Source organism: Dromiciops gliroides, chromosome 5 (genome assembly GCF_019393635.1).
Source record: "Dromiciops gliroides isolate mDroGli1 chromosome 5, mDroGli1.pri, whole genome shotgun sequence".
NCBI classification, from domain to species: Eukaryota; Metazoa; Chordata; class Mammalia; order Microbiotheria; family Microbiotheriidae; genus Dromiciops; species Dromiciops gliroides.
This window is the reverse complement of record NC_057865.1, coordinates 206124201-206138953: the sequence shown is the minus strand read 5'-3', so window position 1 is coordinate 206138953 and position 14753 is coordinate 206124201. Positions and strand designations below refer to the sequence as shown.

Here is a 14753-nt window from a genome sequence, read left to right as displayed (position 1 = left end):
TCCTCTCACAAAATGGGGCTGAGGCAACTGCCACTGTCTCTTCTAAGGGTTCCGCCATTTTGTGAGGCGGCTGCTGCAGCAGCCAGGGGTATGTGTAATGGTTGAATTGAGTAGACTCCCCCCCGCCCCCCCCCCCAGGGAATCCCGGGCGCTCTTACGTAAGGGGTTATGCGCAAGTGCAGTGTTTAGGGAACCCGAACAACGCAAGGCTACGCAATTTCGTTGCCTACAGCTATATCACCCCTACCTTGAACCCTTGGGATGAGAGAGGATGATCCTGACCTCCCTCCCCTCCCACTAGTGTAACGCATTCACGCCCTCCCCTATCTGGTCCTCTGCCCAAGTGGCTCGAAACAGTTCACAGGCCCATATTTTTGTTATGCTTCTTAGATGGTCTGATTCACACCACACTTAAGACAAACTTAATTTGGGAAATACACATTTCCTGGATTGTGAGCCTGATACAGGAAGAGATCTTAAGATTGCTAGAGGCAATAACCGATTCAGTTTAATTGACTTATTACACACTCGACTCTGACCTCGAAATAGTCATTTGAATCATTTTTGCCTGGTATCCACCACGTCTGTTACATGGATATCCGATACACTGAAGTATTGAGACTTAACATTTATACCCTTCATCTAAACAAATGATCACATGTAAATGCACACAACTTTGGATATTGTTGTTTTATGAGTCTTATTGTAGGCACCATTAAAATAAGCATATTAAATCCGACAGAAACTAGAGCAACTATTCCCGACTTTACGGTTTCTTAATATATTTTAAGTATTTTATTTAGGATTTAAGAAGTATCATGTCTAAGGGCTGGCCTTGGACTCCGGAAGCCCTGGCTTCAAGTTCTGCCTCTGCACAGACCATACATCGTGGCATTGGGTACTGGTCACTTAACCTCCCATGGGCTCTAGAGAAGTCTCAAAGACTCTTAATTGCCGAGAAAGGTGCTGGCATTGGTACAGGGCGTTTCCTCATCTGGGAGTTCCCTATATCTGTGAAATCTCAATTTCTGTCCAACTTTTTTTTTCAAGATGCTTTAATATAAAATACATGCTAGTTATTATTATTAGGAAAGTTTTGATACTGCCTTGCGAGAATGGCTTATTTTTTATGGAATGCTTTGAATGGTTCAGGTCCTCTAAAAATAATAAAAGGAAACTAAAGCATCAGTTGCTATTTTCCTAGAACTAGGACATTTAGAAATTTCATGAGGTGTATATTTTGCTAAAGTTATGTTTGTGGGGGCTTTTCTAGAAAAGTGTGGTAACCCGTTCACTAAAAATATTCGTGACGCACAGAAAAGCCTTTCTTCTAGAAAAAGTTATTGACTTATTCCACATTTTATGACATTTTAAAGAGTTGGGGAAAATGAGTCTCAATCTTTTCCCCCCTGCTATGATCTTCACCGAGGTTCTTCTAGAGGTAAATAACTCAAGCACTTAAAAAAAAACATCAGGGAAGAGAACATTTCCACCATCCCTAACCCTGAACAACCGGTAGTAGGCCGTTTCCCCACTCCTCCCTCCCCCTTTCCGCCGGCTTTGTGTGCGTGTAAGTGTTGCGGCACATTGCAGATGAACCCTAAGCCTCAGCAAGCTAAATCTATTGTTCCCGGCGAGTTGCTGCTGGGCTTGTGAGGAGCCAGACGCTTGTGTCCAGGTCGGCCCTCGGGTGTCGCTGTGCTGCACTTGGGCTCTGCGGCGGCCGAAGGAAGAGAGGCAGACATCTAGCAGCCCAGCAGCCAGCAACAGCAGCAGCAACTCGGCTACCTTAGATTTTTTTGAGTGAATCGCTCGCTGCAGCCACAGTGACAGCTACCTAGAGCAGCCAGCGTCTGTAATCCATACGGTCAACACCGCTTTCGACAAACCTACACACACTGACTCTTCCCCTCCCCCACCTCCTGCTCCAACCCAACCACCGAAATCACCGATCCTTCCCAGCCCCGCTTCCTTCTTTTTCCCGCTCGTATGTCCCAAACAGCAGAACCATGTTGAATTTCATTCCCAAGTGGACTTGGCTGGCCTGATGGTGCTGAGAGAAACGGGCTAGAGAAGGGGGGGTTTGGGGGGGTATCTTTTGCTTATCGTGTAGGATGTAGATTCGGGCCGTCACCTACCTCTCTGGTTTCCTCTTAGATTTCTTAAACTTTTTAGAAACCCCCCTCCTCCTTCCCGCCTCCTCCCCCAACTCCTGCTCGTCTCATTCTCCTCCTCCCTCCCCCTCCCTCCCCTCCCTCCCCCTCCTTCCCTCCCTCTCTCCCTCCCTCCCTCCTGCGCCTGCGCCGCCGGCCGCCGGCCGCCGCTGCCGCCGCCGCCGCGCCGCTGCCGCCGCCGCCGCCGCCGCCGCCGCCGCCGGCCCATGACTGAGCCCTGCTGCCGCCGGCCGAGGAATGGGCTCCGGGCTTTGGTAGGCAGCGAAGGGAGTGGGGGACGCTTTTTAAACAGCGATCTTTTTTTTTTTTTTAAATCTCCTTTAAAAAATAATGGCAAACTCGACTGGGAAGGCGCCGCCGGACCAGCGGAGAAAGGGACTTGCTTTCCTGGACGAGCTGCGGCAGTTCCACCACAGCAGAGGGTGAGAGCAAAATCGGGCGGGGGGAAGGGACTGGAGGCGATCCTCTCACCCAGGAGGGGACCCCAAGGAGAGAAGGGGGGATCCTGGCTGACAAGTGCGGTGTTTTCTCTCGGGTAGGTCTCCTTTTAAGAAGATCCCTGCTGTGGGTGGGAAGGAGCTGGATCTTCACGGTCTCTACACCAGAGTCACTACTTTAGGCGGATTCGCGAAGGTGAGTGGAAGTTTTAATTTGTATTTCCCTCTCGCTAACCTCCTCCAAAAAGTCTCCTTTGACCCCAGAGTGGAAAGTCGGAGACGGGGGGGATGCACTCAGTGGAGAAGAGGGTTATTTTTCTTTTTAGCCGATGGCAAAGAAGGCAGATTGTGGAGGTTTTTTTTTTTTTTTTTGGCCTTGTGGCTTGTGTGCGTGCGATCGGCAGAGGAGGGGGGGTTCCTGTGTGTGGAGCCCGGGGTGCGCCTCACACTCCTCGGTACCCCCTTTCCCCTCGGCCCAGCAGCGAGGGTTTGGGGAGGAGTGGAGCCGTGTGTGTATGTGTGTGTGTGTGTGTGTGTGTGTGTGTGTGTGTGTGTGTGTGCGCGCGCGGGTCCCTCGCTCCCTGAGTCAGTTTGTGCTGCCTGTTATGAGCGCTGCCGCCGCTACCGCGCTAGCACAGGCGGAGACACACAGAGCCAGACTCTGAGAGCAGTTTTCGTGCAACTCAAAATTAGCGCGGGCAGGTTTAACATCGATAATCTGCGGCGAAATGATCCTGGCAGCCGGGGGCACCGCCTCAGCCCCTTCCCCCTCGGTTTATATCGCTAACAAAAGAAACCAGGACCTGTCTCCAAATAGCCATCTTAGGCTTCAAGGCTAGGCAGAAACTGTAGGCCTCAAAGAAGGGCCTATAGAGATGGATAGATCTGAGAGAAGGATCGGAATCGTTACCCGTCCCGGCCTACCCCCTCCCCCCACTTCTCCCCAAACCCGGGACAGTTGCAGTCAGGAAGAGTATTGATCCTTTTGAACTTTTGTGTGTTTGTGGTGGGGTGTGTGTGAGTCTGTACGTGTATATAAGGAAGCAACCTAGGGACTTGAGATTGGTTATTGTTAGTGCTCCAGAAACAAAACAAACCAAATCTCCCTCAACAAAACGAGTGTTGTTAAATACTTGACTCGGGAGAAAACACAGGCAGACCTCAATATTTATTGATTCATCCGAAATATCCACCGAATGCTTTAGCTACTTATAGATCTCAGTAGAATGGGTGTTTCTATTGCTAGGTTAGCGTTTCCTCAGGTTATTCACTCTCAGACATGTGTGTCTATGTTTTAACAGGTTTCTGAAAAGAATCAGTGGGGAGAAATTGTAGAAGAGTTTAACTTTCCCAGAAGTTGTTCTAATGCTGCCTTTGCTTTAAAACAGTATTACTTACGGTAAGTGGTAGTGACTCTTACATACTATTAGGAAATGTGGAATTTAGACACAATTTTTGAAATCTTTAAAAATCATTACGTGTTTAAAAATAAAACAGTGTTTCAAATGTATTAACCTAGTTAGGGACATCTTAAATATCAATCAAATGTATGGGGACTTTTCTCTTGTTTGTTTATATTTTACATCTAAAACTTTTACAGGTGATTCCTCCTCCCTCCCCCATGTTAGTAAACACTTTTGTGACATTGTTATTGATTGTTGGATATTGACAGGGGGCTGAAAGGTAATGGTAGCTATTGAGTAAAGCTAGTTTCTGAAACTTTGTTTCTCTTAGGATAAAAAATTCTTTGTTTTAGAAGCTTGTTCGCTTTTAAAAAAAATTACTTTCTGCATTTCAAAAATGAGATTTTTGTGGGTAGATGTTATTGGAGAGCTTTTCAGTGAAGTATTGGAAGAAGTTACTTTTTCGAGGTATTTTGAACATCCAGACTTGTTTTAAGGAGAAATTAAAACAGTATACCTTAAACATTTAAAAAGTATAATTCAATTATTAGAAAAAGTAAAATGAATTTAGTGTTTGTTAAATAGTTTGTTAAACATCATGGTTTCCATTTTTCTCTTTATGTTTTATCTGATTAGTGTGAAAATTAAAATAAAATTGCAATGTTTATGTTCTACCTAAGGTAGTTAATATACTCTTGATCTATTTTGAGGGTATTCCAATTTCCAGGAATATTTTCAGCTTTTAATTTTGTAAGGAGAAGGCAAGTAGCGTATTTTATTTTTAACATTTATTTTCACCCATGAAGGATAATTGAAATCACTCATTTAAAAAAAGATATTTGTAAAGACTTTTAAAAACATTTTTGCCAGTAATGAAAGCATAAGTTGCCTTACATGCTTTTGTTTATAATGTAACTTATACATTTTGATATTTTCATTTGTTTATTACTCAAAATGTATATAAACTTGTGTCACATTAAGCATTCTCTAGTAGGAAATGAAGTAATTGCACAAGTGAACTTTCTATTGGCTGTCTTAGATTGACTACAAACTTGAAGTTGAAGAGTTCACACAATACTTTGTGGGGTAGCAAAGTTACACAGAAATATGCATAATTTTAGATATCAGTAGTTTCTATATGCTTTGTGTGATGGTATATGTGTGTTAGTTTTAAATAAAGTGCCAGGCACAATGAAGTATCTTCTTAAACATGTGTGAGGGGTAATGCAGGAATGGGGTGAGAAGTATTTCATATTTTGGTTGACTTTGACTTATTTCCACTGTAATTCTTAAAGAATTTCCTTAAAGAAGAACTAGCTTATTGAGATTAGCTTTAGTCTGTTTGGATTTTCTTAGTGTCACATTGAGACCAGAAGCCTTTTGAAAAGCCTTTCCAAATTATGTCCATTTTGTATAATATAAAGTGTATTGTTTATATAATAATGCCTAAGCAAGGATTTAATTGAGGAGTTATCATATATTCCTGAAGACTTCACATTCTACAAGATAATACTTTTAAAAGTAGAAGAGTTTTAATAATGGAATATAGTATTTGCTTTGTCTTGAAATATTAGATTAAAAAAAAATTCAATATTTTAATGTAGTTAATTGCATTAAAATACTTTTGACTTAAAAAAAAGTTGAACAAAGACACTGCTTCAAAAAGTTGTTTTATAAATTATAATTTTGTCATGGACTTATATCTACTGTTGGTTATCTGTTGAGGTGTTAAGTTTGTTTACCAAAGCACTATCAAGGTTGTATGAAGTTATTTAGGTGAATCTCAAATACTTTTGTTTTATACTTGAATTGTAAACTTTTTCTTTCTTATCATGTGCTCTTATTTTTCTTCCATATGTCCATTCCCCTGCTTTGTTATTTTAGGTTGTAGCTAGGCTACTAGGAAAAAGTTGAATCATTTGATTTGGAAATAAAGCCATGTGAAGATTTGCATGACTTATAAAAGAAATATACTGGATAAAATTTTGTACTTCCAACCTTGAAAAATTCTCTTTGGGCATAGTATCTCACAATAACAGTAGATGTATTATGGTAGGGCTTTTGCCTTCCCCTGAAAAGTAATTACCTTGTAGACAAGATGCCAATTTAGATGGACACCTTTATCAAACTACAAGACTGCCTTTTAAAAGGAAAAAAAACACATTAAAGCAAGTGACTTGGGAAGTTAATTATTTGTTTGGTGCAACTGGAACTTTTATCTAGTTGGCTAGGTAGTTGTCATGTTTTTTTCTTGTTCAGAGGATAGTTATGTATTAAGGAATTATATTTTAATTAAGGGTAGAAAATTCAAGTGCCAGTCATGTACATAAATTTTTGTTTTGATTTTGACTCAAATCTGACATAAACATGTTGAATTTCATCTATTAAACATTGATATCTTTGTAAATATAGATATTTGTGCATATTTTATTTATAGACAAACACAATCAAAGCATCATATAATTTTAGATGAGATCTTAGAGAACACCTAGTTCACTGTTTTCATTTCACAGTTGAGAAAATTTGAGGGCATAGTTTATAGTTGTTTTCCAAAGCTTGAGAATGAAAAAGTTTGATTGGTTATCTCTATAAACTTTAGCATGGGATTAAAAAAATTTTGATTTTTTTTTTAGCATCAGACCAAAGTAGAAGACATAGCTTAAAAGTTTTGTAATTTCAATATACCATGTTTTTAGTAGTTATTTATTTCAAAAATCTCAGTATATTTCACAGATTTATCTTTCTAGTGACCTCATAAAATACATAGGGGTAGGTTAATGATTTTCCCCAATTTTATAGATGGAGAAACTGAGGCATGGTGAAGTTTAGTATTTTCACTAATTTTTTTTTTTTAGAGGAATTACTGCCACATTTATGTGACCATTTCTTTTTTCTTTTGGGGGGGCGGGGCAATGAGGGTTAAGTGACTTGCCCAGGGTCACACAGCTGGTGTCAAGTGTCTGAAGCTGGATTTGAACTCAGGTCCTCCTGAATCCAGGGCCAGTGCTTTATCCATTGCGTCACCTAGCTGCCCCAATGTGACCATTTCTTAAGCCAGTGATATTTAATGAGGAGAAAGTCAGTTTCTCAATCTGATAATGTGAAAGCATTAAAATGTAATTGGACTGGTTTTATGACAGTTCAAAGTTATTCAATGGATTTTTAAAAAATGTATCTTAGGGATAAGACTGATGGGATTTACTGTTTAGGGTTCTGTTTAGAATTTGAGATTGTAGTGTGGAAGTTTAGTGAACTATTTAAAATGTGTAGATGTAGAATTTTGTTTGAGTTTGCTTGGTACTGATAGTGCTTTGGTAGTCAAGGTCAACTTGGTATTTCCATTATAAAATTATATTTAAAAAAAGAAAAAAGATTATGTGATTAAGCTTTGTTTAATGGCATCTGGACTTGAAGTCAAGGGACCTGGGTTTGAATCCCTTTTCTGAGGAGCTGTGTGACTTTTGTAAGTCACCCTCTGAACTTCTTTCCATTGCTGCAAAATAGGTATATATTATTTACACTGTCTGCCTTATAGGGTTAAGAGTTTTGTGAGGAAAGTGCTTTGAAAGCATTAAAGTGCTTTTAAAAATGTGTGCTACTTGTTCGACTTTGAACAAGTTCCTTAACCTCTCTGGTACTTAGGTGAACCACATGACTCTGCTAGTTCTAAATCTTAAAATACCAAATATCTTGAGATATGAAGAGTCAGTGTGTTATAGTAGAAGGAACACTAGATGTGGAGATTCAAATTCAAATCCTACTTCCAGCCCTTACTAGTTGTCTTATGGATAGATCTATTTACCTGAGGCTCTCCTTTCTCATCTATAAAACAATATTTGTATCTCAACCTTGAAAGATTATTATGAACTGCAAATGAAGTAATATATGTAAAATGCTTTGTAAACCTTAAGGCTCTTCCCTTATATATGCCAAACTCTTAGTTTCCAATATCTGCAATTTTGAATAGCTATTAAATGATGGAATTAAAAAAACACTCACGTTTTAGATAGACACTTCCATCATACCTACCATTTTACAGAAAGAATTACAGAATTTGAGAGTTGGAAGGGTTCTTGGGGATGTGGTCTGATGCATACATGAAAGGATTCTCTATTACTGTTGAATGAGTGGTCATTTCAGCTTCTACTTGAAGACTTCTAAGGAGAGGAAGCCCACCACCTCTTTTCAGCAGTCCATACCACTTTTGAATAGTTAGGGGGTTTTTCCTGACATCAAGCCTAATTTTTTGCCTCTTTTCAATGTCTACCTACTGATTCTTGTTCTGCCTTTTGATGACAAGTAAAATAATTCTAATCTCCACTCCACATGACAGTCCTTCAAGTACATGAAAATAGCTTTCGTGGCTCCCCCAAAGTCTTTTCTTCTTCTGGCTAAATATTCTAATTCCTTCAGCCAGTCTTCGTAAGCCATAGACTCAAGGCCCTTCACTCTCTTTGTTGCCTTCCTCTGGACACTCTCCAGCTTATCAACGTTCTTCTTAAGCAGTGGTACCCAAAACTGAGGACAATGCTCCAGATGATGTTTAACTAAGATAGAGTAGGGTAGGACTATTGCCTCACTATTCCTGGAAGCTAAGCTTCTTTTAATGCAGCCCAGGATTGAATTACCATTGTCTGGCTGCCATATCGCACTGCTCACTCTTAGGAACTCACAGGCCTCTAAAACCCTCAGAACTTTTCAGAACTGCTGTCTAACCATACGTTTCCATCTTATACTTGCAAAGTACCCAAGTGTGAGATGATATTTTTTCCTATTGACCATTATTTTATTAGATTCAGCCCAATTTGTTAGCTGGTCAAGATGCTTTTGGATCCTTATTTTGTTATCCAGTTAGTTAGTTGTCACTCTAAACTTTTTTCATCTGCAAATTTGATGAAAATGTTATCTATACATTTTTAGAAGTGACTGATAAAAAACTTAAATAGCACAGGGACAAATGCAGATCTCCAAGGTGGTACTCCCTGGGACACTTTTGGCCATATTGATAATGAACTCTTGTTTCAAAACTAGTGATATTTTTATTATATCTTACTACCTCATTCTAAATAGTCTTCTATCATTGTAAATATTCTCTCTGGTTTTGTTCAGTTGTGTATGACTCTTCATGATCCTATTTGAAGTTTTCTTGGCAAATATATTGGAGTGGTTTGCCATTTCCTTCTCCAGCTCATTTTACAGATGAGGAAATTGAGGCAAACAGGGTTAAGTGACTTGCTTGGAGTCACATAGTTGGTGTCTGAGGCTCAGGAAGAGGAGTCTTCTTGACTCCAGGCCTGGTACTCTATCCACTACACCACCTAGCTAGAATAAAGCCTATTTAAAATATATCAGTGGGGTGCAGCTAGGTGGTGCAGTGGATAAAGCACTGGCCCTGAATTCAGGAGGACCTGAGTTCAAATCCGGCCTCAGACACTTGACACTTACTAGCTGTGTGACCCTGGACAAGTCACTTAACCTTCACCCCCCCCCCCCCCAATAATAATAAAAATATATCAGTAGATCAAGTTAGATGGTGCAGTTGATAGAATGCTGGGCTTGGAGTCAAGAAGAACTGAATTAAAATCCTATCTCAGATATGTACTAGCTCTGTGTTTCTGGAAAAATCACTTTAACTTCTCTCAGCCTCAGTTTCCTCATTTGTAATTTGGATATAGGGGGCAGCTATGTGGCATAGTGGATAGAGTACCAGCTCTGCATTCAGGAGGACCTGAGTTCAAATCTGCCCTCAGATGCTTGATACTTACTAGCTGTGTGACCCTGGGCAAGTCACTTAACCTCAATTGCCTCAAACCCCCCCCCCAAAAAAAAAATCAAAAGAAATATAATTTGGGTATAATAATAGTCTGGACCTCAAGTTTATTGTGAGGATAAAATAAGATAATATATAAAATGCTTTGCAAATCTTAAGGCAATACATAAATAATAGCTAATATTAGAGAAAGTTTACCTTGCTTTGCTAATTCAGATGAACAAAACCATGCTTTTTTTTTTTAAAGGAGCCCAGGAGGGTCCACAGTGTAGCTCAGCTCTTTTAATAAATCTTGTTATGAACAAGTCAAAATAAGGTAGAAACTTGTTTTATTTCAGAGGGTTTCAAAACAAGGGTAATTTGCATGCAGTAAAACATGAGTGTTTTGAAAACCCATAGACAGTTAATGTTCTGTACAGATATAGAAAAAATAATTCTAAAACTTGTAGAACTCTTACATTTAGATGTCATCTACATATGAATTTTCCTTTGATTTTTAAAAATAAAATGATGTAAGATTAAAATAAGCAAAAACATTTTAAAGGGTACATATAGAAAAGTTTGAGAAAGAAGTTGAGAAAGAAACCCAGCTCAGTAAATATTACCTCCTAGAAATTGTGCATTGGTGCTAATACTACATAACCATAGCATAAATTTTTCTTAAACTAAAATTAATATTAACCTTTAGAGAGCCAATGTCACCCAATGGAAAGAGTACTGAGTTTGGAGTCAAAGGGAATGGGTTCCAATCTTGTCTCTGATACTTAATATCCATGTGATCTTAATCTCTCAACAGGTCTCACTTTTACCTCTGTAAAATAAGGGATTTAGCCTTAGCTGGCCTCTGAGATCCCTTCCAACTTTAGATCTACCATGTTGTAATCCTAAATCATTTGATTGACCTCCATGCCCCAGGCATGTCTGTATAAGACAAGTTGCAGAGTAGTTGCTGATCTGTCTACATTAGTCAGTTCGTTTCCTACACTGATTAAATCACTGCTCCAGTAAAGCACTTAAAAATTTATCCCAGTTCTAAGGTTGTATTAATGTAAGGAACTAGAAATGAGAAAACGTACTTAACTAAATCTGCCAAATGGCATTTTTCCCACCCCCAAACATTCATCCAGGTTGGAAACCATGGTGTCTTTGACACTATTCTCCTGCACCTTTTGTTTTTAATTAATTGTTTAGTCCTATTGATTGAATATCTAGGATATTTTAAGATCCTAGTATAGTGTTTCATTAATATTGCCTTAGACTCTTATCACAGACTCATAACAGCTCTTCCTGTCTCCATTTTCTTTCTTCCATTCTTCCTACTGCTCTCAGACTAATCTTCCTTTTGCATAGATTTGGTCATATCATTTCTCTTATCAAATGTTTTCAGTGGATCCTTACTGCCTAAACTGAACAGGCCTCTTCAATCTGAAGCCATCAAGTTCCAAACAAACAGAGCTACTGTGTCTCCTGAATATAACCCACACTTTTCCACCTTCTTATCTTTATTCTGTTTCCTTGAATCTAGATTTTCCTCCCCTCAGCATGTTTAACTATAAATTCCTATCTGCCCTTAAAAATCGAACTCAAATGTCTCCTTTTTCATGAAGTTTTTTCTGATTTCCCCCAATGACCTTTGCATTTGGACCTTATATACAGTGTTTGAAATTTTTCATACATACTGAACATATTGGGTGGTTGATTCTATCTTTCACTTTGCCTTTTATGTGTCTGACAGTTCTTTTTCAGTCTCCTTATCACAATCATCATTTGTCTCACGTTTAAATATGGGTATGCCCCAATGCGCTTTCCTAGGCCTTCTCCCTCTCTATATTCTCTTTCTTTTAGTGACCTCTACAGATCAGTTATCATCTTTTTGTGAATGATTCCCCTATCTGTAAATTCAAGCCCTTATCTACCAAAACAGATGTCATCCATTTTTCAATCTCAGTTTGTCCAAAACATGTTCTCATTATTTTCCCCAAACACTCCTCTTCCAAACTTTCCTATTTCTGTTGAGGGTATCACTATCCTTGAAGGTTTGTAATATTGGAGTTACCCTTGCCTCCTCACTCTCCATCACTTTATTAAGTTTTGAATTAATTGTGAAACCTTGTTGTATCTACTTCCACAAAATCTCTAATATTCTTTGCATTCCATACACTCAAGTGACCACTACCCTAATTTTGTATATTTATGAAAGACACAGCTAGAAGACCCTATTGGGGAATTACTATAGTAGTCTAGGTATGTGCTTATGAGCTACTGTAATTGGGGCTCTGTCAGTGAATAGATCCAAGAGATAATGCAAAGTTACTGTAATCTGCAGGACAGTCTTATTACCAAAATACCTGTCATGTCTCTCTCCTTTCCAAGCAGAGCCATCACCCTTGCTCAAGCCCCAATCACCTCTTAACTAGAATATTGCATTAGCCTTCTACTTGGTCTTTCCATAGAAAGAACTGATGGAGTGTGAATGCAGACTATTTTCACTTTATTTTTTTGTGATTTTTTTTTCCCCTTTTGGTCTGTTTCTTTTACAACACAGTTAATATGGAAATAGGTTTTACATGATTGCAAATATATAAAACCTATATCAAAATTCCTTACTCTTTTAGGAAGTAGGGAGGGGAAAGAGGGAGGGAGAAAAATTTGAAACTTAAAAAAAAAATCTTTGGTAAAAATTCTCTTTACATGTAATTGGAAAAAGTAAAATGCTATTTTTTCTTAAAAAAAAAAAAAGATGGTTCTAAAGCATAGGTCTGACCATGTCACTCCCCTGCTCAGGAAACTCCAGTGCATCCCCTCCTGTATGTAGGATCAGATAGAAACTCTGATATTTATTGAAAGCTCTTATTACTGGGTTTTAACTTACCTTTCTAGCCTTCTTATGTATTATTGCCTTTAACACACTGGTATCCTAACTGGCTCACACAATTGACTAGAATGCATGCTTTACTCATCTCTGCCTCTTAGAATCTCTTAGGGTCTCTTTTACATCTCAGCTCAAATGCTACTTCCTACAAGAGGCCTTTTTAGAACTCCCCCTAAGCTCTCTCCCCCAGTGGCTATTGTCTCTCCTCCCAACCCCCCTCAAAATTACCTTTTATTTTGTATGAATCTTACATATACATTTGTGGGTACATGTTGCCTTCACCTATAGAATGGAAATTCTTTGAGGACAAGGATGGCTAAATTTATGTCAGTGGATCTCCATGGCACCAGGTACATAGTAGGCACTTAATAAATCCTATTGATTAACTGATAGATGTTTATTTTATTTTACTACTAAGCCTTAAATTCCATGTGGGGAGGGACAATGTCTTATTAAACCTTGTGTTTCCCCTGGTACATGACACAGTTGTGATTACATGGTAGATACCTAATAAGTATTTATTGAGTTGCAAGCTTAATGATCAACTAAAAATATAAAAAAATAGAAATAAAAATCTTAATAGGTCCTCTTACAGTAATATCCATATCACTCTTTAGTGGTGCTCATCAAGGCATGAAGGTGACCCTGGGTTTTATTTCTCATGGTACCAGAACTTCAGGTAACTCCCAGGTGATGGACTGGTCTTTTTTTTCCTGTGAAGACCAGCTGTGCATTTGGGGCGCCATATGTCATGCAGCTGGTCAACTCAGCATAGAAAAGTGTTGTGATCTACACCCTCCACATGGAAACTCCACATAGCTGAAATCAGAGGTTTTTTAAAGTAGAGGGAAAGCAGGATGCCCTAATTAACATATTACAATGTTTTAGAAATAGTTTACATTTTTCTTATTGTGGGCTCTTTGCAAACTCTGGCTTAAGAAAACTCAAAGAAAGGAGTTACCTGTATCCTGACCAGCCATCTGGTAATGCCTATCAGGAAGTGCTAGAAGGAAGTGGGGGTATATGGCAGAGATGCTTTCTCTTTGTCCCCTTCTGCTTGCCTCTCTGTTTCTGTGGTACATGAGATGAGTCCATGGAAATGAGAGTCAGTGAATGAGAAGCATTTGAAACAGAAGAGACAAAGTGAGAAATGGTTTTTAAAAAAGAATTTAAGCATTCATGTGTAGAAGTACAGATTGCCACATAGACTCATAGTGTTTAAGCTGGAAGGGGTCCTTAGAGCTCATGTAATCCAACCCACTGGTTTTGCAGTGAGAAAACTGGGGCCAAAGAGATTAAGTGATTTGTGGAGTGTCACAGAGCTAGTTAGATGGAATTAAAATGCTAAATCTCATGACTCGAAGTCCAGTGCTGCTTTTAGTGAAGTAGGACTATCCTCCCTATTTTCACATGTCTGTGAATGACCTATACAATGAGAAAATAGAGAGGGATCCTTGCTCATTGACAGAAGAGGTAGAGAATCCTCCAAGTCTGACTGTTAAGAGAGGAAGCTTGGTGAGAATATGTAGGGTGAAAGGACATATATCCCACTGTTAAGTGGCTCTAACAACATTTAACGGGACACCATTCATTTTGAAGGATATAAGTGTGTTTTCCTTCCACTGTATGAGCCTAAATGCCAAATTTCATGACTAAAAACAATCCTACATGTTTCCTTCTTTCAAATGTTAATTCATTTAAAAAAATCAATAAAAATTAGAACAATTCCAGCACAGCAAATTATTTGGGGCTTGAGGTACGACGATGGTATTTATTAGCAATAAAGAGCCATTGCTGCTTTAAATTTGTTTTCTAAAGTGATTTTTCTTGCTATCTAAGAGACATATTTGTAGCAACAGTCCACTAAGGGCCCAAGCTTGACTTTGCATTTTCTTCACAATTAGTTCCCCATAGATTGGGATGTAAAAAACCAAACCAAAACAAAACAAAAAGACCTGGTAGGTTGTTTAGTTTTAGGCCTTGAATTTGAAAGATTATTCTAATTTCTACTCGAATCAGCTTTCTGTTTGGGGACATTTGCCATAACCATCAAGAAAACTTTTGCAGAATAGCTATTGCTTTTGATGAATTGCAGGG

The 14753-nt window shown here is 38.9% G+C and overlaps 1 protein-coding gene across 1 annotated transcript in view; it reads left to right on the top strand.

Annotated features, from left to right (window-relative positions):
* Positions 1-2375: 2375 nt before the first annotated feature.
* The window catches only part of ARID2 (AT-rich interaction domain 2), a 192624-nt gene continuing 180246 nt past the window's right edge, over positions 2376-14753 (top strand). The window contains 3 exon segments of the mRNA XM_043968863.1: positions 2376-2596; positions 2714-2807; positions 3913-4010. Of these exon segments, the coding sequence (XP_043824798.1) occupies positions 2505-2596; positions 2714-2807; positions 3913-4010 (284 nt within the window). The 5' untranslated portion in view covers positions 2376-2504.